The 27989-nt window shown below is 34.4% G+C and overlaps 1 protein-coding gene across 1 annotated transcript in view; it reads right to left on the minus strand.

The window, feature by feature from the left end:
* Positions 1–14114, minus strand: part of LOC138329287 (serine-rich adhesin for platelets-like) — a 53939-nt gene extending 39825 nt beyond the window's left edge. The window contains exon 1 of the mRNA XM_069276151.1: positions 13078–14114. Within this exon, the coding sequence (XP_069132252.1) occupies positions 13078–13131 (54 nt within the window). The 5' untranslated portion in view covers positions 13132–14114. The remainder of the gene's footprint in view (positions 1–13077) is intronic.
* Positions 14115–27989: the final 13875 nt, after the last annotated feature.

Raw genomic sequence — 27989 nt, forward strand, 5'->3', positions numbered from 1 at the left:
ACCATCGGCATGTGTGTTCATCAAAATGAGTACAAAACGGCGGTTTTCTGTATTCATACTTCAAAACATTTTATCGGAATATAAATGATGCATGCTAAATTTGCAATGTCTCTCTATAGCTGTTGTTATTTGTCCGAACGTGTTATACAAACACGCGTCTAACTACAGGATATTTACTGTAACCGTATACTCTTACACAACGCGTTCACGTCTTATTTATCAGTGTTCTTATCAAATGTAAATAAACGAAATAATGTATCATGAAGAACGAGCAATTTACCGTCCCATTGATCAGAGAGAGTTAACACGGTTAAGTATCACAAAATGTTCACCCAGACCTACAGGATCAGTTTTCCATGTATGGTGTATTAATGTTATTTCATAACGACCATTTATATCTTAATTCACCAAAGTTTGTCAGTATGCCTAAACGTGGCCAAACAGACAGCGACCTAAACGTTTCATTCTCCAGGTTTTGATCAAGAATCTTAAATTGTGTGTAAGCTTCATAAACATGTTTTTGTATCCTTTAGTGTCTTTAGGAATTGTGATATGTTATATTAACCAAATGGTATGCAAAATAATACCTGAACTTAAAATCTTAGAATTTATGCAATACCATCAAAACTACCATATTATGAAATAAATCTTTATAACGAACACGTAAGAGAAACGCTAGAAGCGATCGATAGTCTAGTAGCGTCACTATACTATATATATGTATAATGTCTTTGTTCATCAGTGTAATCAATTACAATTTTGGTTGTTTATTGACAAATTGGTTCCAGGTCCTCGAGATCTTGTTAAGGAATTTCTGATCAAATACATAATCTGTATTCATCTACATTCTTGGCAACCAATTATCTTTGGTACAAACAAAAAACGTTCATTGCAATGAGTAACCATGGAAACTAGTCAGACACAAGTGTTCGGCGGTATAAATCCAAACATGATCATTTAAAATAAATACAACTTCGTCTATAGCGGCAGGATGGTGTTCGGGAGGGATATGTTTACCGGAGAAATCATCTCATTATTACGTGGATAGCGCAAGGCCATCTGCGAACGCAAGTAATCTGTGTTGGACAAATGCTTGAATATCAATCACATTTCGGCCGTTATTGGAAACTCCCTGAAGACACAGAACAATACATGTGTAAATAGGAAATCAAAGAAGAATTAATATCTATTCCATCAACAAGATATGTTTAAAGGGGGAGTAATGTTATCACAGAAAGCAACATTATTGACAACGAATTAATTTACAACGTTCTTGTGAAAGGAGCAATTATCGCTCAAATCAGTTCAGATTAAGATATTTTCCTGGGATAAAAAAGTATTAAGCAACATAAAGTATCTCCTTCTGATATAAAACTCGAAGATTTTCCAGCAATGGTAAGCAATTGTACTTTCTATATTATGTATATTTATACCATTTTCATTGCACCATCTTGCTCCAATTTCTTTTGTATCTCTTGAGGACATTTCTTCTGGAATTAACGAATAATCTATCTGTATAATTCAATTAGCTGGGAGTATTATATTTTAAACAAACCAATTACAGGATAATAGCATTGGTGTTACTATTCACAAATCGGATGATAACCAACTCCTATTATCGATAAAGACAGAAATTCATTTATGTTTGCTACCAATTTATCCTAAGTATGTTAGTTCATACCGTACGGACGCGTTGCGTTATGCGGGGTTCAGAGAGAGCAAAGAAAATTCAAGTGAATGCGGCTCCAATGTTAGTAAACTAGTTAGGCCTCAATTGTCCGACATCACCTGTCAATTTTGCCCAGACACTCCAGGAACACATCAGGGACGGCGTATACCAAACGAGTACGCCCGTGCTGTCTACAAGGATTGGGTGGATATCGGTGGAGATCGATAGCGAATGAAGTCTCGGCCAATTACTGTAGCGTAAAGGCGGAGGGCGCATTTGTTTTATTCTGCTAATTATCTCGACAGACCCCGAATGTCAATACATAACCGTTCGCACCATGGTTCTTGCTACTTCAGTCGGAAACATCCCGGCTCAGACCAGAGGAACTGCAACGTTTCATCTCTAGATCCAAAATGCAATTGGTAAATGAAACGTACCAGAAACGCACATGTTCTATACATAGATTAGGCCGATGGAATGAGAACGGTGCCATGCAATGAATAGTAACTGTTCGGTAAAACTCAAATACGCGAAACTTTAACAAGAGTTGACGGTCCTCTCACACCAGTACAGTTTATCCTGACGATACAGGGTGACATTTCACATTGAATTAATACTTTAATGTGTAAGCAAAACTTTGGTGTGTCATAGAATGCTGTGTATGAGTATAATAGTAATTATTGACTTCAGATGTAGATGTCGTAAAATGTGTACTTTCTTTCCATGATATACTGTAAACAAGTATATTTTCGCGTACACGATAGTTCGCGTCTTTTTTTTCTTTTCTTGTGAATACGCAATTTCGTGATCAAGGAATCGTGCTTTCATATACATGATTCATACCGTTACTTGATAAAAGTTTGCATTCGCGTTCGGACTCTACATATTGAATATCGCGAAAACAGAGCGGTTCACAATTTCACACAGCGCGTGCTTGTTTTCTATGGTTTATAGTTTTAAACCTGAATTTTTAAAAATGAAAAATTCAAAAATATGAGCTTTAGAAAGTTTTTTCTATTTGAAAACATAGCTATGACGAGTGAAAGTAAAAACCAAATAAATAAACAATATATATGACCTATTTATATTCTATACTCAATAATTTGACCTATTTCCCCTTTGAATACACATTTCTATGCCCTATATCTAATCTATCATCATTTGTGTTACCTTTTAGTCTAATCATTTATGTGACCTATTTCTTATGATTTATAGTTTTAAACCTGAATTTTAAAAAATGAAAAATTCAAAAATATGAGCTTTAGAAAGTTTTTTCTATTTGAAAACATAGCTATGACGAGTGAAAGTAAAAACCAAATAAATAAACAATATATATGACCTATTTATATTCTATACTCAATAATTTGACCTATTTCCCCTTTGAATACACATTTCTATGCCCTATATCTAATCTATCATCATTTGTGTTACCTTTTAGTCTAATCATTTATGTGACCTATTTCTTTTATAACATAATTTGTGTTACCTTTTAATCTTATCATTTATGTGACCTATTTCTATTCCATAAACATTTATTTGACCCAATTCTATGATAACCATGTATGTGCCCTATTTCTATTATATAATAATTAGTGTTACCTTTTTATAATCAGAAAAGTGACCCATTTCTTTTCTATGATCATTTGTGTTCCCTATTATCTATTCTATTCTATTCTATCATCATTTATGTTACCTTTTTAGGATATATACTCATTTGAGTGATCCATTTCTTTTCTATGATCATTTGTGTGACCTATTTCTATTACATGTATTGATAAATGTACATGTGTGACCTATTTCTATTCTATAATAATTTGTGTGACACATTTCTATTCTATAATAATTTGTGCGACATATTTCTATTCTATAATAATTTGTGTGAAATATTTCTATTCTATAATAATTTGTGTGACATATTTCTATTTTATAATAATTTGTATGACCTATTTATATTATATAGTCATCCATGTAACCTATTTCTGCTATAAACCTTTTTTGGCTTTCACACGACGCCGTCAATAATGACATTAAGTCAAGGTTGATCTGTAGGGGTGCAGGGGTGTGAAAGGAATTTATTCGTGATTTTGTCATTATTGTTATTTTAGTATAAAGAGGAGATAAAGATAAAATAGTCTTTGTGTACCATATTCTATTTTATTATCATTTATATGACCTTTTTTTGAATTCTATAATAATCTCTGTGACCTAATTTCATTATGTACTAATTTCATTGGTAGACAGGGATATGACTTAAAATGAAATATCTCTAATACGTATTAGAAAACGACACAACTTATGGGGCACAATATGGAATAGAGTATTGGAAATATAGTACCTACCCTATGTCAATGTGGCAAATAATATATATCATAGCGATATGGGCCCTCTTTGTCATGTTTTAAAACGAAATATTAATGCTAATCATTCGCTCATAAACCATACCATACTATATAATAGGACGTGTACCTACACCATACTATATAATAGGACGTGTACCTACACCATACTATATAATAGGACATGTACCTACACCATACTATATAATAGGACATGTATACCTACACCATACTATATAATAGGACGTGTACCTACATACACATACTATATAATAGGACGTATACCTACACCATTCTATATAATAGAGAACGTGTACCTACACCATACTATATCATAGGACGTGTACCTACACCATACTATATAATAGGACGTGTACCTACACCATCTATATAATAGGACGTGTACCTACACCATACTATATAATAGGACGTGTACCTACACTATACTATATAATAGGACGTGTACCTACACCATACTATATAATAGGACGTGTACCTACACCATACTATATATATAGGACGTGTAACCTACTACACCATACTATATAATAGGACGTACTATATAGGATACCTACACCAACTATATAATAGGACGTGTACCTACACCATACTATATAATAGGACGTGTACCTACACCATACTATATAATAGGACGTGTACCTACACCATACTATATAATAGGACGTGTACCTACACCATACTATATAGGACGTATACCTATAATAGGACGTGTACCTACACCATACTATATAATAGGACGTGTACCTACACCATACTATATAATAGGACGTGTACCTACACCATACTAAAATAGGATACCTACACCATACTATATAATAGGACGTGTACCTACACATACTATATTATAATAGGACGTGTACCTACACCATACTATATAATAGGACGTGTACCTACACCATACTATATAATAGGACGTGTACCTATACCATACTATATATATAGGACGTGTACCTACACCATACTATATAATAGGACGTGTACCTACACCATACTATATAATAGGACGTGTACCTACACCATACTATATAATAGGACGTGTACCTACACCATACTATATAATAGGACGTGTACCTACACCATACTATATAATAGGACGTGTACCTACACCATACTATATAATAGGACGTGTACCTACATACTATATAATAGGACGTGTACCTACACCATACTATATAATAGGACGTGTACCTACACCATACTATATAATAGGACGTGTACCTACACCGTGTACCTATATAAAATAGGACGTGTACCTACACCATACTACTATATAATAGGACGTGTACCTACACCATACTATATAATAGGACGTGTACCTACACCATACTATATAATAGGACGTGTACCTACACCATACTATATAATAGGACGTGTACCTACACCATACTATATAATAGGACGTGTACCACACCAACTATATATAGGACGTGTACCTACACCATACTATACGTGTACCTACACCATACTATAGGACGTGTACCTACACGTTACTATATAATAGGACGTGTACCTACACCATACTATATAATAGGACGTGTACCTACACATACTATATAATAGGACGTGTACCTACACTATATAATAGGACGTGTACCTACGTGTACCTACACCATACTAATAATAGGACGTGTACCTACACCATACTATAATAATAGGACGTGTACCTACACCATACTATAAATAATAGGACGTGTACCTACACCATACTATATAATAGGACGTGTACCTACACCATACTATATAATAGGACGTGTACCTACACCATACTATATAATAGGACGTGTACCTACACCATACTATAATAGGACGTGTACCTACCACCATACTATATATAATAGGACGTTACCTACACCAACTATATTGTACCGTGTACCCTACACCATACTATATAATAGGACGTGTACCTACACCATACTATATAATAGGACGTGTACCTACACCATACTATATAATAGGACGTGTACCTACACCAAACTATATAATAGGACGTGTACCTACACCATACTATATAATAGGACGTGTACCTACACCATACTATATAATAGGACGTGTACCTACACCATACTATATAATAGGACGTGTACCTACACCATACTATATAATAGGACGTGTACCTACACCATATACTATATAATAGGACGTGTACCTACACCAAACTATATAATAGGACGTGTACCTACACCATACTATATAATAGGACGTGTACCTACACCATACACTATATAATAGGACGTGTACCTACACCATACTATATAATAGGACGTGTACCTACACCATACTATATAATAGGACGTGTACCTACACCATACTATATATAGGACGTGTACCTACACCATACTATATAATAGGACGTGTACCTACACCATACTATAATAATAGGACGTGTACCTACACCATACTATATAATAGGACGTGTGTACCTACACCATACTATATAATAGGACGTGTACCTACACCATACTATATAATAGGACGTGTACCTACACCATACTATATAATAGGACGACGTGTACCTACACCATACTATATAATAGGACGTGTACCTACACCATACTATATATTATAGGACGTGTACCTACACCATACTATATAATAGGACGTGTACCTACACCATACTATATAATAGGACGTGTACCTACACCATACTATATAATAGGACGTGTACCTACACCATACTATATAATAGGACGTGTACCTACACCATACTATATAATAGGACGTGTACCTACACCATACTATATAAATAGGACGTGTACCATGCTAATAGGACGTGTACCTACACCATACTATATAATAGGACGTGTACCTACACCATACTATATAATAGGACGTGTACCTACACCATACTATATAATAGGACGTGTACCTACACCATACTATATAATAGGACGTGTACCTACACCATACTATATAATAGGACGTGTACCTACACCATACTATATAATAGGACGTGTACCTACACCATAGGATGTGTACCTACACCATACTATATAATAGGACGTGTACCTACACCATACTATATAATAGGACGTGTACCTACACCATACTATATAATAGGACGTGTACCTACACCATACTATATAATAGGACGTGTACCTACACCATACTATATAATAGGACGTGTACCTACACCATACTATATAATAGGACGTGTACCTACACCATACTATATAAATAGGACGTGTACCTACACCATACTATAAATAGGACGTGTACCTACACCATACTATATAATAAGGACGTGTACCTACACCATACTATATAATAGGACGTGTACCTACACCATACTATATAATAGGACGTGTACCTACACCATACTATATAATAGGACGTGTACCTACACCATACTATATAATAGGACGTGTACCTACACATACTATATAATAGGACGTGTACCTACACCATACTATATAATAGGACGTGTACCTACACCATACTATATAATAGGACGTGTACCTACACCATACTATATAATAGGACGTGTACCTACACCATACTATATAATAGGACGTGTACCTACACCAATACTATATAATAGGACGTGTACCTACACCATACTATATAATAGGACGTGTACCTACACCATACTATATAATAGGACGTGTACCTACACCATACTATATAATAGGACGTGTACCTACACCATACTATATAATAGGACGTGTACCTACACCATACTATATATATGGACGTGTACCTACACATACTACTAATAATGACGTGTACCTACACCACGTGTACTACACCATACTATATAATAGGACGTGTACCTACACCATACTATATAATAGGACGTGTACCTACACCATACTATATAATAGGACGTGTACCTACACCATACTATATAATAGGACGTGTACCTACACCATACTATATAATAGGACGTGTACCTACACCATACTATATAATAGGACGTGTACCTACACCATACTAATATAATAGGACGTGTACCTACACCTAATAATAGGACGTGTACCTACACCACACTATATAATAGGACGTGTACCTACACCATACTATATATTATAGGACGTGTACCTACACCATACTATATAATAGGACGTGTACCTACACCATACTATATAATAGGACGTGTACCTACACCATACTATATAATAGGACGTGTACCTACACCATACTATATAATAGGACGTGTACCTACACCATACTATATAATAGGACGTGTACCTACACCATACTATATAATAGGACGTGTACCTACACCATACTATATAATAGGACGTGTACCTACACCATACTATATAATAGGACGTGTACCTACACCATACTATATAATAGGACGTGTACCTACACCATACTATATAATAGGACGTGTACCTACACCATACTATATAATAGGACGTGTACCTACACCATACTATATAATAGGACGTGTACCTACACCATACTATATAATAGGACGTGTACCTACACCATACTATATAATAGGACGTGTACCTACACCATACTATATAATAGGACGTGTACCTACACCATACTATTTATTAGGACGTGTACCTACACCATACTATATAATAGGACGTGTACCACACCTACACCATACTATATAATAGGACGTGTACCTACACCATACTATATAATAGACGTGTACCTACACCATACTATATAATAGGACGTGTACCTACACCATACTATATAATAGGACGTGTACCTACACCATACTATATAATAGGACGTGTACCTACACCCATACTATATAATAGGACGTGTACCTACACCATACTATATAATAGGACGTGTACCTACACCATACTATATAATAGGACGTGTACCTACACCATACTATATAATAGGACGTGTACCTACACCATACTATATAATAGGACGTGTACCTACACCATACTATATAAATAGGACGTGTACCTACACCATACTATACCAATAGGACGTGTACCTACACCATACTATATATTAGGACGTGTACCTACACCATACTATATAATAGGACGTGTACCTACACCATACTATATAATAGAGTACTACACTATAGGACGTGTACCTACACCATACTATATAATAGGACGTGTACTACCTACACCATACTATATAATAATAGGACGTGTACCTACACCATACTATATAATAGGACGTGTACCTACACCCTATACACTATATAATAGGACGTGTACCTACACCATACTATAATAGGACGTGTACCTACACCATACTATATAATAGGACGTGTACCTACACCATACTATATAATAGGACGTGTACCTACACCATACTATATAATAGGACGTGTACCTACACCATACTATATAATAGGACGTGTACCTACACCATACTATATAATAGGACGTGTACCTACACTACACCACTACATACTATATAATAGGACGTGTACCTACACCATACTATATAATAGGACGTGTACCTACACCATACTATATAATAGGACGTGTACCTACACCATACTATATAATAGGACGTGTACCTACACCATACTATATAATAGGACGTGTACCTACACCATACTATATATAATAGGACGTGTACCTACACCATACTATATAATAGGACGTGTACCTACACCATACTATATACAATAGGACGTGTACCTACACCATACTATATAATAGGACGTGTACCTACACCATACTATATAATAGGACGTGTACCTACACCATACATATATAGGACGTGTACTACACCATACTATAAATAGGACGTGTACCTACACCATACTATATAATAGGACGTGTACCTACACCATACTGTAAAATATATAATAGGACGTGTACCTACACCATACTATATAATAGGACGTGTACCTACACCATACTATATAATAGGACGTGTACCTACACCATACTATATAATAGGACGTGTACCTACACCATACTATATAATAGGACGTGTACCTACACCATACTATATAATAGGACGTGTACCTACACCATACTATATAATAGGACGTGTACCTACACCATACTATATAATAGGACGTGTACCTACACCATACTATATAATAGGACGTGTACCTACACCATACTATATAATAGGACGTGTACCTACACCATACTATATAATAGGACGTGTACCTACACCATACTATATAATAGGACGTGTACCTACACCATACTATATAATAGGACGTGTACCTACACCATACTATATAATAGGACGTGTACCTACACCATACTATATAATAGGACGTGTACCTACACCATACTATATAATAATAGGACGTGTACCTACACCATACTATATAATAGGACGTGTACCTACACCATACTATATAATAGGACGTGTACCTACACCATACTATATAATAGGACGTGTACCTACACCATACTATATAATAGGACGTGTACCTACACCATACTATATATAATAGGACGTGTACCTACACCATACTATATAATAGGACGTGTACCTACACCATACTATATAATAGGACGTGTACCTACACCATACTATATAATAGGACGTGTACCTACACCATACTATATAAATAGGACGTGTACCTACACCATACTATATAATAGGACGTGTACCTACACCATACTATATAATAGGACGTGTACCTACACCATACTATAAATAGGACGTGTACCTACACATACTATATAATAGGACGTGTACCTACACCATACTATATAATAGGACGTGTACCTACACCATACTATATAATAGGACGTGTACCTACACCATACTATATAATAGGACGTGTACCTACACCATACTATATAATAGGACGTGTACCTACACCATACTATATAATAGGACGTGTACCTACACCATACTATATAATAGGACGTGTACCTACACCATACTATACACCATACTAAATAGGACGTGTACCTACACCATACTATATAATAGGACGTGTACCTACACCATACTATATAATAGGACGTGTACCTACACCATACTATATAATAGGACGTGTACCTACACCATACTATATAATAGGACGTGTACCTACACCATACTATATAATAGGACGTGTACCTACACCATACTATATAATAGGACGTGTACCTACACCATACTATATAATAGGACGTGTACCTACACATATATAACTGTACCTACTACTATATAATAGGACGTGTACCTACACCATACTATATAATAGGACGTGTACCTACACCATACTATATAATAGGACGTGTGTACCTACACCATACTATATATAATAGGACGTGTACCTACACCATACTATATAATAGGACGTGTACCTACACCATACTATATAATAGGACGTGTACCTACACCATACTATATAATAGGACGTGTACCTACACCATACTATATAATAGGACGTGTACCTACACCATACTATATAATAGGACGTGTACCTACACCATACTATATAATAGGACGTGTACCTACACCATACTATATAATAGGACGTGTACCTACACCATACTATATAATAGGACGTGTACCTACACCATACTATATAATAGGACGTGTACCTACACCATACTATATAATAGGACGTGTACCTACACCATACTATATAATAGGACGTGTACCTACACCATACTATATAATAGGACGTGTACCTACACCATACTATATAATAGGACGTGTACCTACACCATACTATATAATAGGACGTGTACCTACACCATACTATATAATAGACCCTACACTATATAATAGGACGTGTACCTACACCATACTATATAATAGGACGTGTACCTACACCATACTATATAATAGGACGTGTACCTACACCATACTATATAATAGGACGTGTACCTACACCATACTATATAATAGGACGTGTACCTACACCATACTATATAATAGGACGTGTACCTACACCATACTATATAATAGGACGTGTACCTACACCATACTATATAATAGGACGTGTACCTACACCATACTATATACTATATAATAGGACGTGTACCTACTACCACTACATATATATAATAGGACGTGTACCTACACCATACTATATAATAGAGACGTGTACCTACACCATACTATATAATAGGACGTGTACCTACACCATACTATATAAGTATAGGACGTGTACCTACACCATACATACTATATAATAGGACGTGTACCTACACCATACTATATAATAGGACGTGTACCTACACCATACTATATAATAGGACGTGTAAACTAACTACTACTATATAATAGGACGTGTACCTACCTACACCATACTATATAATAGGACGTGTACCTACACCATACTATATAATAGGACGTGTACCTACACCATACTATATAATAACGACGTGTACTACACCATACTATATAATAGGACGTGTACCTACACCATACTATATAATAGGACGTGTAACTATACCCTACTATATAATAGGACGTGTACCTACACCATACTATATAATAGGACGTGTACCTACACCATACTATATAATAGGACGTGTACCTCACACCATACTATATAATAGGACGTGTACCTACACCATACTATATAATAGGACGTGTACCTACACCATACTATATAATAGGACGTGTACCTACACCATACTATATAATAGGACGTGTACCTACACCATACTATATAATAGGACGTGTACCTACACCATACTATATAATAGGACGTGTACCTACACCATACTATATAATAGGACGTGTACCTACACCATACTATATAATAGGACGTGTACCTACACCATACTATATAATAGGACGTGTACCTACACCATACTATATAATAGGACGTGTACCTACACCATACATTATAATAGGACGTGTACCTACACTATACTATATAATAAGACGTTTTTATACTATACTCTATATAAAGCCGTGTATATACTATATATTGAGACGTGTACCTATTTAAAACTACAAGTATTTAAGATTTTGTTTCACAATATTTTTATTATCCTCTTCTATGAAATGTGTGAAATAGGTGGTGACTGAAAATGCAGTAAAGATTTGCTGCGGGATTTTTCGCAAACAGTAGGCATGTTTTTGCCGCGCGTGTTAAATCATGTGAATCAGATTGGCACCACTGCTTATAGAAATATATATAAGTAAATATGTGTGTGCATTTCCAATTAAGTAGAAAGTAATCCCTACCTTCAGGCTGCTGCCTTCCTTCCCCTTGCTCATGTAAATCCACCGTTTACTCATTGTGATATGATAATCCTGCTATTACACGTCCGGGATACTTTTACTGCAAACCACATCATTTAACAGAGTATAACTCCGTGGTGCATCATTATATGTAAGCAAAAGAATTCCACATCCTTTTGAACTTTCCCCGCTAGACCTATTTAACCTCGCGTGTTATGTCAGCGAATCCAACTTGTTGAGTTTTTGACTCGGACGTAGACGGCGGTGATACTACACATCTGCTCCGGTGATTAACGCGTAGTAATACACGCTGATTGGCTTCAGAGTGGCATTGATCCTGAAAGATAACCCAAATACCGTAACATATCGGAGAACCCTAAGTACCTCAGGTAAAAGTCTTACTGCAAAACCATCTAGTCTTTGATTATACATGATTTTTAAAGAACCATTTGTAAGATCACTTCCGCCCTCACATTTCCCTTCGAAATATTTGCCAAGAATGGCCATGCCTTAAGTACGATTTGTCCGTAATTGGTTAGTACCTGGGGAGTTCTGGTGTTTAGATGCGTGTGTTAGGTGATCTCTAACATCCTTTGTACTGGACGCTGTCTGCTGTGCTATCCCGCCGATATTCTGTTATCACATAACCGTGTCGTTTCCGTGGCGATGAGAATTTCTGGTACACATCGATATGAAACAATTACAGATGAAAGTAGAAATAATTACCATTTTACTTACTACCCCTTCACAGATTAACACTTGATTCTGTCACAGAAAGTCGTTCACGACATTTTGTTTTCTATGACTCTATAAGACTTCCGTCCGTGCGTTGATTCTGTCAGAGAAAATCATTCCCAAAATTTTGTTTTCCATTACCTTATAAGACTTCCGTCCGTGCGTTGTTTCTGTCAGAGAAAATCATTCCCAAAATTTTGTTTTCCATTACTCTATAAGACTTCCGTCCGCGCGCTCCTCTGTGGCGGGAGTGGAGCAGTACTGGGAGCAGTCTCAACCCTTAACATTACTTAGACAGGTAAGCGTTGATTGTAAACAGGTCAATCATTCTGATGTACATATATAGATATTGTTATCAAATAGATAACAATCTCAGTGCTGAAAAAACTATTGTCTAAAAGGATTTGACACCATTCACAGAAAAACGATAATTAAATTGTTTACCAAAGGCCGTCGGTACATATATGTACAGTGATGCACCGCCAGTCGCTCTATCCATATATCTATTGTGGCAAAAGGAAAAACTTCTTCCCTTTATATATTTGCTAAATCATTAGTTTTGTTAATTAAAGCAAGAATAGTGTTCCAGGAAGTAGATAACCATAGCTAACGATTTGATGTCAATGAGTGAATGAATCATTAGAATTAAGGGGGTGATGGCAACGTTCATTGTTTTAGGATCGTCATCGTTGCAGCATTATGTGTGGTTGTTTGCAGGGAAGGGCTTGGATTTAGGGGGTTGTCCTCAGTGGGAGTTATCCACGGTGCAATAGTTGGGTCCTATAAACATCTATGAGCGGTTGAAGAACGATACAGAAATTTTGTGAAGAACTTCGTCATTTAATGTAGGTCATAAACAAATGCTTACTACTTAAAATACGACCCTGGTATGAAGCCTTTTTACTTACGATAATTTTAGTTCCAACACGCCGTTATAGCACTTTATACCCGAAATACTCAATGTAGGCGCGTTTTACTTATCTTTTCTGAAACCGAAATCCAGGCCCGAACTTATTAAAATTTCAACAAAACGTGTTTTTTCCCGAATTGTTGACTCAAACACTATATTTCTCCAACTCTTTATACGTATTAATGGTATTTTTAATGGTCACTTGTTAAGCTTTTGTTGTTGTCACCTTCAACTATCTTTAATGTCCGTGTTAATTGATCAATGGTTCAGTTAACCGTTTCTGATGTGCGTATTTTCTGTAAAGTTATTTGTGATAACAGGTGGTTGGTATTACTATTGTTTATCAGGATTTCGTGTCCAGGTGAGACAGTTCTGAATAAATACATCTAACTAAATTCGTCATGGATAAAAAAAATCACCATTGAAAATATTATGACAGATTTAAAATTATTACATTATGAATTATTTAGTAAAATAAATCTAGAAGAGTTCGTATGCATTATCAACAAAAGCATATAGAATAGTTATTTTGCATCAACAAAACCTATCTTGACTTTATCAGGATTCTTAGGACCTATGTAGGATAATATTGCATGCTATATTCTACCATTTTGCCTCAATGTCACAGATAAAAAACTATTTAGAAGAGAGAAAGATTTATATCATATGATACGATCTAAATTTTAAAGATACAGCTACACTTTCATCGGTACTCATAACATTATTTCCTGGTTTGTTGTATCATATTTATTTATTTTATGAGGGTGTGTTTGTGTGTGTGTTTTAATTGAATTGTCTCTTTTATGTACTCTGTAATAAAGTGTTGAGTTAATTTATATTGATATTTACGTTTAAGGCATTGGTCATTTACCTTTTAACTGAACACTAAGTGCCTGTATCACCGACTGTCTATATAAATCACTATACAGGGTTCACTCAGGTCCAACAGCGCTTTACGCGACCTCGGGGAGTGAGAACAGTCGGAGTGGCCTGGAACTTCCGGCGATTCCAGGAGACGTAGACCCATTAGGATAAAGTTACATACACAGAAGGAGCCTATAAACATAACCAAATTATTACATCGTTGTGTTGTACTGCTCCGTAGTCATATACTCTCGGAATACCTCGCGTCTTGGAATTCTACTTCCGAACGGTTAGTCCCTGTAACAAAACTCATGCTTCATTAGTACCAACATATTGGTTTCAACAAGAACTAATAAATTGATATTTTGGTTTTAGGAAACGAAGTATTTGGCTAGTTTTTGTACTGAGATATATAGCTTCCTGACATATTGGTTACGGTGGTATTAATATCAAAGAACTTCGAACAGCGACGGTCAAGTCGGGCTTCGTTAATCACCAAACTAGTTCACTCGGTCGATACGCCCTAGTCTTTTTGTCGGTGTTAAGTAACCTTAGAAATTCCGGCAAATGTACTTTGTGCAAAAGTGGACAAACATGAACCAGAAAAAAACGGAGAAAAATGTTCGTTGTTATTCTGAATGTTAATTAAAGGTGTACAATCATTTCCATTTATTGATCAAAAGCAACAAAAACTACGAAATATTCAATGTTTGCTTTCCATATAGAGATCTGAAATCGTACTTCATGGTTAGAAAGACTTTTCTACTCAATGCTGTATTTATTTCTCCGTTTATGTTTCCACCCGCCTCAGATAAGAAAGTAAGCTGTTAATGAAAAACGCCTGGCAAACATGGAATAAAGATTGTAATATAGAATGGACGGTATAAATGTGACTGAAAGGCTCAGACATGACATTTCGATCAACAACTCACTCTTATCTAAGGCACAAATTTACATGGGTTTTTTTTTCTGTAACTTTTTATCCATTTCAGCATTGTCTTATGTCCAATGGCAGCCTCCTCTGTATTTTAAAACTAGCTTACCGCAATGCGACAACTGAAAAAATACGATTTTCTTTCTAACGTATTCACAAGAACGAAAGTATTGTCCGTGCATTTGTATGTTGGTTATATCGATTGCACAGGGATTTGAAACATAAGTTTATGGAGATCAGTTATGCAGTATATATTATATTTAAGTCGTATATGTCAAAGACAAAGAAGTAATATCAAGGATTGTATTGGCGATAACACTGGATCCTTATAAACAGATGTATTTATGATACTTGAAGTAGTAAAGGTGGGACAAAGAAATAAAGAAATAATCCCAACAGTATGTACAGGATATTTAGGTCAAATTTATATATAATATATACAGAGCCGATCTCCATTTTATGTTTTAAGTCCCTGTCGGGTCGAGTGTTGTCTAGATCCACTCAGCTCATAAAAACATCAAAACCATTGAAATCTATGAAATCCTAATTCTAGACTAGGACGAGCAGTAGCCACTAAGGAGTGGACCAAAAGCCTGGATCTTAGATCCAAACACTAGCTTTTTAACTGCAACAACTTTCATATACTCTATTGGACTATCATATTTTTCCTTTTGCTGGATTAATATATCACTGAATGACGTGTCCTAGGACCAGGCCCCGTTATCACGAACATTAACTTAAAGGAAATCCTCAACTTAATATTCCCCATAGGAAAGCATTACAAAAGTTCAGGAAAATATCTAAAGGAAAGGAGCTTTCCCTAATATTTGTAATGCTTCCCAATGGGGACTTTGAAGTTAAGGACTTGCTTAAAGTTAAGGCATGTTCTGATACTGGGGCCAGATTGGTGATGTATTGTGATTTTATAAAGTTTATATCATCCTGTCAGTTAACGGAATTAATGTAGCATTAATGATATTCAATCAACATTAACAATGCTCCATTGTAATGATATTCAATCAACATTAACAATGCTCCATTGTAATGATATTCAATCAACATTAATGATGCTCCATTGTAATGATATTCAATCAACATTAACAATGCTCCATTGTAATGATATTCAATCAACATTAATAATGCTCCATTGTAATGATATTCAATTAACATTAATAATGCTCCATTGTAATGATATTCAATTACCATTAATAATGCTCCATTGTAATGATATTCAATTACCATTAATAATGCTCCATTGTAATGATATTCAATTACCATTAACAATGATCCATTGTAATGATATTCAATCAACATTAACAATGCTCCATTGTAATGATATTCAATTACCATTAATAATGCTCCATTGTAATGATATTCAATCAACATTAACAATGCTCCATTGTAATAATTCATCAACATTAACAATGCTCCATTGTAATGATATTCAATTAACATTAACAATGCTCCATTGTAATGATATTCAATCAACATTAATAATGCTCCATTGTAATGATATTCAATCAACATTAATAATGCTCCATTGTAATGATATTCAATTACCATTAATAATGCTCCATTGTAATGATATTCAATCAACATTAATAATGCTCCATTGTAATGATATTCAATCAACATTAATAATGATCCATTGTAATGATATTCAATCAACATTAACAATGCTCCATTGTAATGATATTCAATCAACATTAATAATGCTCCATTGTAATGATATTCAATCAACATTAATAATGCTCCATTGTAATGATATTCAATCAACATTAATAATGCTCCATTGTAATGATATTCAATCAACATTAACAATGCTCCATTGTAATGATATTCAATCAACATTAACAATGATCCATTGTAATGATATTCAATCAACATTAACAATGCTCCATTGTAATGATATTCAATCAACATTAACAATGCTCCATTGTAATGATATTCAATCAACATTGATTATGCTCCATTGTAATGATATTCAATAAACATTGATAATGATCCATTGTTATGATATTCATTCAACATTAACAATGCTCCATTGTAATGATATTCAATCAACATTAACAATGCTCCATTGTAATGATATTCAATCAACATTAACAATGCTCCATTGTAATGATATTCAATCAACATTAACAATGCTCCATTGTAATGATATTCAATCAACATTAACAATGCTCCATTGTAATGATATTCAATCAACATTAACAATGCTCCATTGTAATGATATTCAATCAACATTAACAATGCTCCATTGTAATGATATTCAATCAACATTAAGAATGCTCCATTGTAATGATATTCAATCAACATTAACAATGATCCATTGTAATGATATTCAATCAACATCAACAATGCTCCATTGTAATGATATTCAATCAACATTAACAATGCTCCATTGTAATAATATTCAATCAACATCAACAATGCTCCATTGTAATGATATTCAATCAACATCAACAATGCTCCATTGTAATGATATTCAATTAACATTTATAATGCTCCATTGTAATGATATTCAATCAACATTAACAATGCTCCAATGTAATGATATTCAATCAACATTAACAGTGCTCCATTGTAATGATATTTAATCAACATTGATTATGCTCCATTGTAATGATATTCAATAAACATTGATAATGATCCATTGTTATGATATTCATTTAACATTAACAATGATCCATTGTAATGATATTCAATCAACATTAACAATGATCCATTGTAATGATATTCAATCAACATTAATAATGCTCCATTGTAATGATATTCAATCAACATTAACAATGCTCCATTGTAATGATATTCAATCAACATTAACAATGCTCCATTGTAATGATATTCAATCAACATTAACAATGCTCCATTGTAATGATATTCAATCAACATTGATTATGCTCCATTGTAATGATATTCAATCAACATTGATAATTAACAATGCTCCATTGTAATGATATTCAATCAACGTTAATAATGCTCCATTGTAATGATATTCAATCAACATTAACAATGCTCCATTGTAATGATATTCAATCAACATTAACAATGCTCCATTGTAATGATATTCAATCAACATTAACAATGCTCCATTGTAATGATATTCAATCAACATTAACAATGCTCCATTGTAATGATATTCAATCAACATTGATTATGCTCCATTGTAATGATATTCAATCAACATTAAGAATGCTCCATTGTAATGATATTCAATCAACATTAACAATGCTCCATTGTAATGATATTCAATCAACATTGATTATGCTCCATTGTAATGATATTCAATCAACATTGATTATGCTCCATTGTAATGATATTCAATCAGCATTGATAATGCTCCATTGTAATGATATTCAATCAACATTAATTATGATCCATCAAATACCCCTGAAACACTGTAAATGTACCTATTCTAGCAGCATTATTCACATAAGAAAATTTGCGCTAAATTAGGATTGTGCTAAATGCAATTTACTTAGGTCTCAAATATAGTAATTGTTGTGCTTCAGTGTTACAATGTGCTGATCTTGGTATATATTCCCGTTTATCGTTAAAAAAAGTTCAAGGCTTTAAGTTCAGTGTTGTTCATGATAGCACGTTGTCAACGATGTCTCAAAGTGTGGGTACAGCAGTTTATCTCGCCGATGTCACCAAGACAATAAAAAATACGAACACAAATTAGAGGAACATCATATTTCAATATACATACAATAGTATGTGTTTATGGCTGAAGGGCGATACTCAGAGGAGTATTTCCAGGAGAAGATATTTAATGAATTCACTATCTCAATATCAGAGTATGGGGAAAAATCTGATGTTGGCTGAAAATGATGGGAATGCTGAGAAACTTCATAATTCACGTGATGTCGAAATGTAGAGAATATGTATATCGAGGATCGCCTTCAGCTAAAAAACCGTCATTGTGGTTATATTAATCGAGCGGATTTAGGAGCCTGAAGCCTTAGCAGTCCTACATCAAACCATTTTGGTAACATTAACTGCAATGGTGCAGAGTCGTCCGATGTATTTCACTATTAAATCGGCGACGACTTGTGGGTGTGACTTCTCTCGAGATAATACCCTCAGTTCCGCCAGGACGTGTGATATATAGCTCTATGGTTCGTTTGTTATAGTGATATGCCCCATTTTAAACCAGATCTGATGGTTTTGATTTCTTTCCAGATCAAAGATCGTAGTTCCTGGAGAAAGACCATGGACCCACGACTGACACATCCATGAGTGTGGGAGTTATTTGAAGAGTGCCAAACGCTGTAAAATGAAAATGCCAAAAATTTTGTAACGACCGTATTTTGTTATATTCGATTGTGGTAGGCTTGGTTGCTTTACGAAAGCGGATTTTTTAATAGTTGTTATGCTTATAATTTGGGAGAGATGTTCATCTAAGATTGACAGTTACAAATCCGTTTGTATAAATATGATTTGATAGGACATGCTATTTTTTCTCCGGTAATATATAGAAAATCGTCAGGCTTGATGAATTCAGCTGTGAAAATCATTCAAATGGAAAGACAAACATGTGTGATGAATTATAAACATTAGTTACAACACATTATTTATGCCGTGTAAAATTCTTGTTTTTTAAGCCTTATGTCTGTTAAAATGAAAATATACCTGCAGATTTGAAATAACTTTACAATTACTAATAACACTGAAACAATGTGAAATGAAATTGCAGACTGTAAGTATTCATTTCATTGCATTGCAATACTGTCAAAAATCATTGGAGCTCTGATTTATGCTTGAAAGATTAAAAGCAATACATTCTAAGTATTGTAATTCTCAAAAAGGTGGTAACATTTGGTGGTGAATACATAAAAAGCTCTTCTTGATCACATATAACTTAAACTAAGCGATGAAATAAAACAGATTTATATCACGCCGAATGAAACTGTTGTTGACAAGGTATACAAACATGTTTCTGTGCCCGATTTTGCACATGTCTAGTGTGATATTTCACTCATACAATCTATTGATTTTACTGGGTAAAATATACTCTCAGTAGGAATCATGGTTTAAGTAATGAGAAATGTTTCGGATCTAGTTTCTATTAAATGCAATTTAATTTGAGATATCAATGCAACCGCTCCTTACTAAGCATCCATGCAGTGCAATATTTCATACATATATTTTATAGATTTTATTGATAAAACAAACGTTACTATATTGTTGCAGTCATTTAATAGTAGTTCACAGCTAACATCAAAACTACGGCCTTTCAACTAACAAATCAGCATTATATTGCGTAATTATGATAGTTTATTTAACAGAACACTCCCTCCAAAAATACTTTTGTCACTAGATGAACTTTATTAACCATTAGATGCTATGGTCTTCCTTTAGGCGTTATATGAAATCATCTTTATATCATAAATAAAAAAAAAATTAATAATTTCAAGGATTATTTTATCTAATAAAACATATGCATCACTAGTTCCCTTTTGAAAATAAAGAAATGGAAATCTCTTCAAACGTTTATATTTTTTACCGTAAACAGTGAGTGATTTGAGAGTTGTAGTTATTTTCTGATAGATATAAGAGTTGTAGTAGTTTCATTACACGGGACTTCAGTTACATTTCAACACTAACAAATTCCGGCTATAATTGCTTCACCTTTGTATAAAACGTCCCGCCTATGCTATGCTACTATGCTCCCTGGCAGACTGTTCCAGCGTTTTATGTATCTAACATAAAGCTGTTGCTCCTAAGAGATGTTCTTGATTGTTGGGGAATTAACATGTTAAAGTCTCCTCGGTTGCAGTTCTTTCAGAAAACAGGCGTTTGGGGATATGTCATTGCGCTATGTAAGATTTTATAATCTTTGGTAACTTGTGATTACAATCACGTAAACGATATGGCGTGGTGCGCGTGCTTTCTTCGTGTGTTATTGCCAAAGTATTCATCGTCTCGATAAACACCACGGGCGCAGATTCGCCACTTGAGACCGAGTCAGGGAGGTATTTGATTATACAATGATAATCGGAATCAGTGAAAGATAAATAAATACATCTTAATGTGCTGATCTTAAAGAATGTAGATTTGACCTCTGCGTCAGATCAAAATAACTGCTATGTAACATGCCAACTGCTGAAATTATAATGGGTCCAAAACCGGAAGTGCAACCGGAAGTCAAATTCGCTAAGTCGTTAAGCAAGAACTTAATTCCAGAAATTTTATTTTATTCTTAGCTATTAGCTAAAGTAACTTTCAAGATGTTTTGCATTAAGGATATATTGGTTTGAATTGGTAATAACCGGATGATAAAGTTAGTTTATTCTTTTCCAATTGCTTACTCCTACGGCCGATTACAAGAGCACGTTTCTTCAGTAAAAACATCCATTTTTCTAGTTTATAGTGCTACGTACAATTGTAAACAATATAATGCTATATGATGACATTTTCATCATCAACTGTGATGTAAGAACTGCAAGTAACCGATCGGTGTTTCCCAGCCAGTCAAATAAATATGTATACAATTATCACTTTTACAAACAATTATAACTTAATAAATAACTATTCTCCTTTCCTATACTCCTCTATATTTCCCTTTTCTCCTTCATTCTTAAAATAGAAAATTTTGATTCATATTATGAATATGTATTGTCTTCATTGCTGCCCATTATGTATATATTCATATTATGTATTCGGGAGAGGACGTTACTAAGTTGGCAAAACTTGTGTTCAATCCCCGTTGTCAATAATTTACGACAATAAAAATATGTTTAAAATCAAAAGAATTGCATGTCAAACAAAAATGTGATCAAAGTGAGGGATTGGAATCGAATGGGAAATTATTGCATCTGCATATGAAAGTGAAATGAAATCGACTAAAATCAGCCAATACATTGCAATAAATTGTACTGCAGAGGATAACATTTCTATCATTTGAAAGCTAAAGAATGTAAATAATATGAAAACTCAGCGTTCCCATGCATGAACCGATTATGATTTGACGACTGCAATGCAACGTTGTTTGGTGTGTGTACGTATACAAGTGCACAAAGGGCAATCATAATTCCTCCCATAATGTTAACGAAACTAACTCCATCCTTATTCTGACGTTATTAAGCTCAACAAGTTTGGTTCCAAGGAAAGACGGGGTGGAATTGTATGCACTGATTGGCCATGGTGGGGTCGGGAAGAGCTCATTTTGTGCCGATAACTGAGAACAGAGACTTAATGAATCTTACAGCATCAGAGAAGACAATGTGTTGACGAATAATAGTGCCACAGATTTGGTTTAGCAAGACTACCAAGGTTATATTCAGGTGCCAGACCTGTTGTGCACAAAATCTTTCATGTACTAGTAGTCTCCATTGTTAAATGAATGATTCATTGATAATTTCATGTTTCAGTACAAAATTATACTTTGAAATTAATATATGCTTTTTATCAATTGAAAATACAGATGGAAAGAATTTTAAATACAAATTACCCTTTTTAATTTTCCGACAATCTTAGTGTAGCATTTTCCAGTCAAAGTATTGATCTTAACACATGGCAAAAAATCCTTGTGCTCTTTACGATGGACAATGTCAAACTGATGTTTTACCTTTGAGCCAAGAACCTATTGTACCGAAAAATTACTCACAATCATAATATATACAGGTAAATCAAACAGAGAACAATGGGAGAGTGGGGTATAGGGATGGAAAGGTGAGAAATTTTCAATCAACCTTTTTTTTTGTTCGAGGTCAAGACGCATACCGTAAGTCAGTTATTGCATGATTTCTCGGGGACTTAGCATCCCCTCGCTTCGCTCGGGTGTAATAAATTCCTTATTACACGAATAGACTTTACTTGCTACCACAGTTGAATCCACACATAATCCCCTTTCATTGCCAATCAGGATTATATGACCATGAAAGGGACTGAATATGTAAGCGGTCGACCATGGTAACAACTGTTTTAAGAGAGGGGAGATAATCATTACCCACCTTGTTCTAATAATTAAGTCAATCAATAGACCAACTAACCAATGCTGACAAGATTTTTTTAAATGCAATGCAATACGAAAACTATTTTTATTTAAATGAATATCAAAAAGCTTGATTTATTGATGTTTTAATTAATTTTCATGTGATAGCTAAAATCAACTTCATATTATTGCAAGGAAAATGTTTAACTCTTCAAGAACCTTTATATCAACAAATATACATTCTATTGATTAAAGATACAAATGGAATTGATTTTAAATATCATTTCTTTATATTTAAAATTTCCGACTTTTTTATATAATTTATTTTTCTTTCAATCGTGGAACGCACCTTGATAATTATCCATTTATTTCATATTGTATAAATTACCTGAAAATAGTTTGGTACAGCATTTCCCAGAGTCAGTGTTTATCTCTACACATGGAAAAATACTTGTTTTCCATACGATAGGCAATGACAAACTGATGTCTTAGCATTTAGCAAAGAACCCCTAGTACCAAACAATGTTCACACGCATAAGGAACAGGTAAGTCAAACAGAGAATAAACAATAGGATAATGGAGTATAGAGATGGAAATGCGTGTATTTTTCAGTCAACCTGTCTTTTTGTTTGAGGTTATAACCCACTGTGAGCCCCAAGATGCCTTTACATTACAATTGACATGAATACATTATAATTTTGCCTGCGCTATTTAAATTTTCAATTTAGCTTCTAACGAGCATTTGTATTGGCTTAAAATTTGCGTTATCAGCCCATAAAGCTAACATGACGTTAAAATTATACTCTCATCATTAACCGCTTCGTGGTTTATTTAGAGGATTTTGTGGTATATCTCCATTACATAAAAAATAAGTTCAACCGCAAATGTTTACATTCACTTGTCACTTTCACTGCATGAACTAAAAAAAACATATGTGAAGTCCATCACATAATGAATGCCGTCCAAAAGGCGACCAATGCATGTACGACGTACAATATGAAGACCATATATCAAACATAGTTTTAAAGACTTTATTCATCTTCACATGTCAAGGCAAGATAATACATTACACTCCTTAGTCCTATTAGTATGTCAGTATCACTTGGTAGGCGAAGGTGGGCTTCATCATATATGTAGGTAGACAATCCCCAAAACAGTTCAGAGACATTGATTTTTTCGCACCTCTTCTGTCTGTTGTTATTGATCCTAACTTTGTGTGACTTACCTTACCGCGACTGTTTACATCACACCATCGTAAATAGACCACAGAACCATATATAGCCACCCTATAAACACACTACCAATGTTGTAGGTTTCTATTTACCGTCTGACCGCCATCCAATATAAGTTATACTGTTTTAGGTGCTAACGTTCGCCATCTTGTAACTAGGAACAAATCTGTGACATAAAAATGGTTCTAGGATCGGCGGGTACAGGGTAGCCCTCTTTAAAAGTCATTGCATATATCACAGAGTTATATGGCATTGTTGTTATGTATCTATATGATCACGTCGATTTCCCCGTAAATCGTAACTTTATGCTTACAAAACCATAACGCACATCTGTATAACATGCAATATTTACCCACATGGGCAGATAACTCTGTAATATGCAAATGTAGAATACCGAACATCAATCGTGGCTAACAAACATAACAACTTATATTTCTTTACAAGTATGAGGAGATTAATGTCGTAGATTAAAATATTCAATGGCACCCCTATGATATAAGTGATGTTTATATTCACCAGTGGCGATAAACATTCGCAGATTTAGTTGAATCGCGAAAATCTCGAAAGTAAATTCACTAAAAGAAATCTGGTTTACAGTCAAACGTCAGGAACTAAGAGGTACTTGTCGAGGTAAGGTATGCAAAGCCCCCATACCCACCAGTAAAGGAGAATCACAAGGGGAAATGGAGCAAATACTGAAGTCGCAATGCGAAGAGGATATTTTAATGGAAGGTCATAAAATTATGCAAATGACGAAGGTTGCGAGCACGATATAACAATAATATGTAATGAACAATTCACATGTCAATACCAATACCAGCGGCAATGTTGGCTCACAGTGTGAAATATTTCCGAGAGCGACATGGCCAATGGTAATGACTATTGCAGGTCGCAGAATGAGCATTAGTATATACATATGTAGGTGTATGGAAGGAGAGGCAATTGATTTGGTCTTTTTGGGACGTTTTAGGTTTTGGAGGAGGACAGTTAGAACATATGGAGACAAACGGGCAAATACAGACAGACAGATTCTTTATTTCTACAATATTGAGATTTCATGTCTTACAATGTACATATACTCGGTTTATTAAAGTGAACATGGTATTTGGTGTATAAGTTAATATTTATAAGTAAACAATACAGCTATATACATAACCAATTGGTCAGTTTAGCTAACATTTCACATATAGTGTAACTTTACAAGAAGAAAATATACTTGAGAAAGCTCTACTATATCAGACAACCCCGATGATGCAGTTAACCCACTCGTCATTTTCAAATTCCATGTAAAGCCTACTACTCAGAAGAAACAAATATTGATCATCATCTTTGAGTAAGTCATCTTTCACATATTCACTAACTTTTAACGTATTTACAACATGTTCTATCAATGAATCCCAGGATTTGTATAAGGATGGACACTGTGTAATAAAGTGTTTAGCAATGTTATCCGGTTCTTTTCGACACAACCTACCGATGACATTATTTGTTTCTGATCTGTATGAAAGTTTTAATAATTCCGCAATAGCCCATGTCTGTTTCGGATACTTCAAACTTACTTCCCATAGAGATTTGGGCCAATGTTTGGATGTATACATTTGTAATGCCTCAGTGGTACACTATGATCACATTCACGGCACCATTTATTGAAATAATAATGTTCTGTAACGTTTTTAACAAAAGTCTTCCATTGTCTACCACTACATCTCACTAATGATAGGACAAATTCGAGGAGAAACGATTTTTTTACATTGTCTCTGCATTACACTTAATAAACTGGTATTGCAAACATTATACTCTCCAAATATATAGTCTACGAAATAAAAACATGCAGCTTTCTAGATTTGAATTATGGCTGAGAAGCTTTTGCTATAAAAATGAAAACTGTCGAAAATATGGTCAATATTAAATAAATATTACATCAATGTTTTATATGAAAATGCTGAAAAATATCATAATCTCATCGTTTTGTTAATTTTCTAAGAAAAAATTTTTTAGATATGCACCATCATCTCTTTATTTCATGGAATTTGGCTTGAAACGCAATCTAAAACTTTACAAGATTTAGATTCGCACAATCATTCCACTAGCAATTTGGTATTTCGTCAAAACAACATTTAGATAGAAGAAAGAAACCTGCTTTTAATGCTTGTATGAGTTGACCAACCAGTAAAGTGTAAATAGTGAAAGACACTCAGAAGTAGACCGCTAGGATTGAGCCCTGGGCTATAAAACCCAGACTGTCGATGTTTATACGGTATCAAAGGCATGTTTATCTGTACCTGGGAGTCATTCATC

Source organism: Argopecten irradians, chromosome 8 (genome assembly GCF_041381155.1).
Source record: "Argopecten irradians isolate NY chromosome 8, Ai_NY, whole genome shotgun sequence".
Lineage (NCBI taxonomy): Eukaryota > Metazoa > Mollusca > Bivalvia > Pectinida > Pectinidae > Argopecten > Argopecten irradians.